Source organism: Papilio polytes, unplaced genomic scaffold (genome assembly GCF_000836215.1).
Source record: "Papilio polytes unplaced genomic scaffold, Ppol_1.0 DF821289.1, whole genome shotgun sequence".
Classification (NCBI taxonomy): Eukaryota; Metazoa; Arthropoda; class Insecta; order Lepidoptera; family Papilionidae; genus Papilio; species Papilio polytes.
Genome location: NW_013527915.1, coordinates 3,187,907 through 3,190,083, shown reverse-complemented (window position 1 = coordinate 3,190,083; position 2,177 = coordinate 3,187,907). Strand labels below are relative to the sequence as shown.

General features: G+C 32.7%; 1 protein-coding gene across 1 annotated transcript in view; it reads left to right on the top strand.

Moving 5' to 3' along the window:
* LOC106109109 (ubiquitin-protein ligase E3B) overlaps positions 1-2,177 on the top strand; it is a 12,914-nt gene that overhangs the window by 2,832 nt on the left and 7,905 nt on the right. The window contains exons 6-9 of the mRNA XM_013290512.1: positions 1-66; positions 469-593; positions 1,411-1,582; positions 1,861-1,979. The exon at positions 1-66 is cut by the window's left edge and continues 236 nt beyond it. Coding sequence (XP_013145966.1) covers positions 1-66; positions 469-593; positions 1,411-1,582; positions 1,861-1,979 — 482 coding nt within the window. The remainder of the gene's footprint in view (positions 67-468; positions 594-1,410; positions 1,583-1,860; positions 1,980-2,177) is intronic.

Sequence of the window (2,177 nt, the reverse complement as noted above, 5' to 3'; positions counted from 1 at the left end):
CACACCTATCCAGAGTATGAACCCAGCGGCGTTAATAAGAAGAGCTATTGAAGCAAGGACTAGTAGGTAAGAGAAATTACTCTGTTACTATATTTTACCTATGGTAAAAACAAAGTCAAGTGCACTGTTAAATAACCAAACATAATATATTTCACTTGCTGAGAAAAAAGCAGAAATAAATTTCAAAATCCAATTTGTAAAATTCATTTGGATACTAATTTCCGCCCGCGACTCCGTCTTCGTGGAATTAAAAAAAATTAAGAGCACGCCTATATGTTCATCCAGACTTAGTTCTACATCCATTCAGTAAACAGCTCAAACTCTAAAAAACATCCGACCACCACATTTTTTTAAATTAGAAAGATCTCTTTATGTTCTGGTGTGCTTTAATATATGCTTCTGTTTAATCTTTGTAACAACTACTTAATCTTTGACACAATAATATATTTCAGTTAGTGTACTTTTCAGATCCAGTTCCAACAAGAACTTCCGGCGACTCGGGTCACCTGATAGTACGAAAGCAGCGCTCATCTGTTCCATGTACCACACCGCGCTGCAAACTATGACGCAAGTTAAACTGGATATACTTACAGGTAAGATAAAAACATTGATTTACAGGTATGTTTGTTCGATTTAAGCCTATGTGTTCTTCCGGACTATGTACCACATCTATGCCAAATTTCATCGAGATCCATAGAGCAGTTTAGATTACAAACTCTAAAAAACATTCATCTGTCCATCTTTTCACATTCATAATTATTTTATTTTATTTTTATTTATTTATTTAATAACGAGAATATATAATGTAAAGTAAATATTAGTTTAAATATAAACAATTGTTTGTACATTAAGTACCTAGATATATTTAATAATACTAAAAATAATAAATCGAAATCGAAATAAAATCGACTACCGCTATTCCGATAGTCGTTTCGTTGCACGCGCTAATAGGGAAGAGCTTCGACCAAAATCTCGAAAAGCTCTCGTTAGATAGTGGGATTAAGGGCCCGATTCAAAGGGCAGTTATTTTAGAAACCGCATGCATTGTGAGGAGGTTCCTGTCTCTGCAGCCCTGACCACTGGTTGCTTGAGTCATCGGATTCCGCAGCCGGTGGTGCTGTATTTTTTATACATCATGTTCTATTTTATTTTATTTATCTTTAGAAATTAATATTTATGTGGATAATAATAATAATAAAGTCATTTAATCCATGATTATTATTACAATTATATGTTGTATGGAGGTAATAGAAGTTGGAATGTGAAGTATTTTATTACCACCCTATGTTTCTTCTAGACTATATTATAAATTTAAGGTAAATTTCAGTATGATTCATTGCCGTAACAACATCTATCCATCAGAACTTTGGCATTCTTAATATTAGTAAGTTTTTAAGTTTTTCGTTCCAGGTCTTTGCAATCAAGATGAAATTCTGTACTCGTTATGGCAGTTCCTATGCACGTTGGGACCAAACTGCGGCCTGAAGTCTTTCCTTGATCTCTTAGCTGTGAATACAAAGACTTCTGCTCCGGAGTTCCAGATGTTGATATTGTTTGCAGATTGTATGACACATTATGTTACGTGAGTATTTATTATGCTAATTTAAAAGTTTGGTATCCTATTTCAATATTATAAAGAGGAAAGATTTGTATTTTTGTACATATAGAAATAACTCAAAAACTACTGGGACAATTTTGAAAATTCTTTCACCATTTAAGCTACGTTTTCACTGAGTAACATAAGCTACATGTTTTATTATTTTTGATTTTACGCAGATAAAATCGCGAAAAACAGCTTGTTTTTGTAATGTCGATATGCAAATTTTTTTTTTGTAAAATTATATGTATTTTTAATTCCAGTATTTTGGATGACATGGAAATGTATGAACAACAAGATCCCTTCAAATTGGAAGATTTTATTGTAATGTCGCAGTTTTTAAATATGTTTGTTTACAAATCGATAATGGGACAGTTGTTTGGTAAGTTTTTGTTTCTTACGTCTATTTTAAAGATATTACAAGTATGATTAAATCTGTACTAAGTTATCTTATTGGTAGTGAAAATAAGACAGAATTGCTATAAAAATTGTAATACCACTCGGCTTGGGCCGGAGGCCTAATTTTAGTCCCTTTCCCTTTCCACCCATTTCTTAAGAGGAGAGGGTGGGAAGGAAAAGT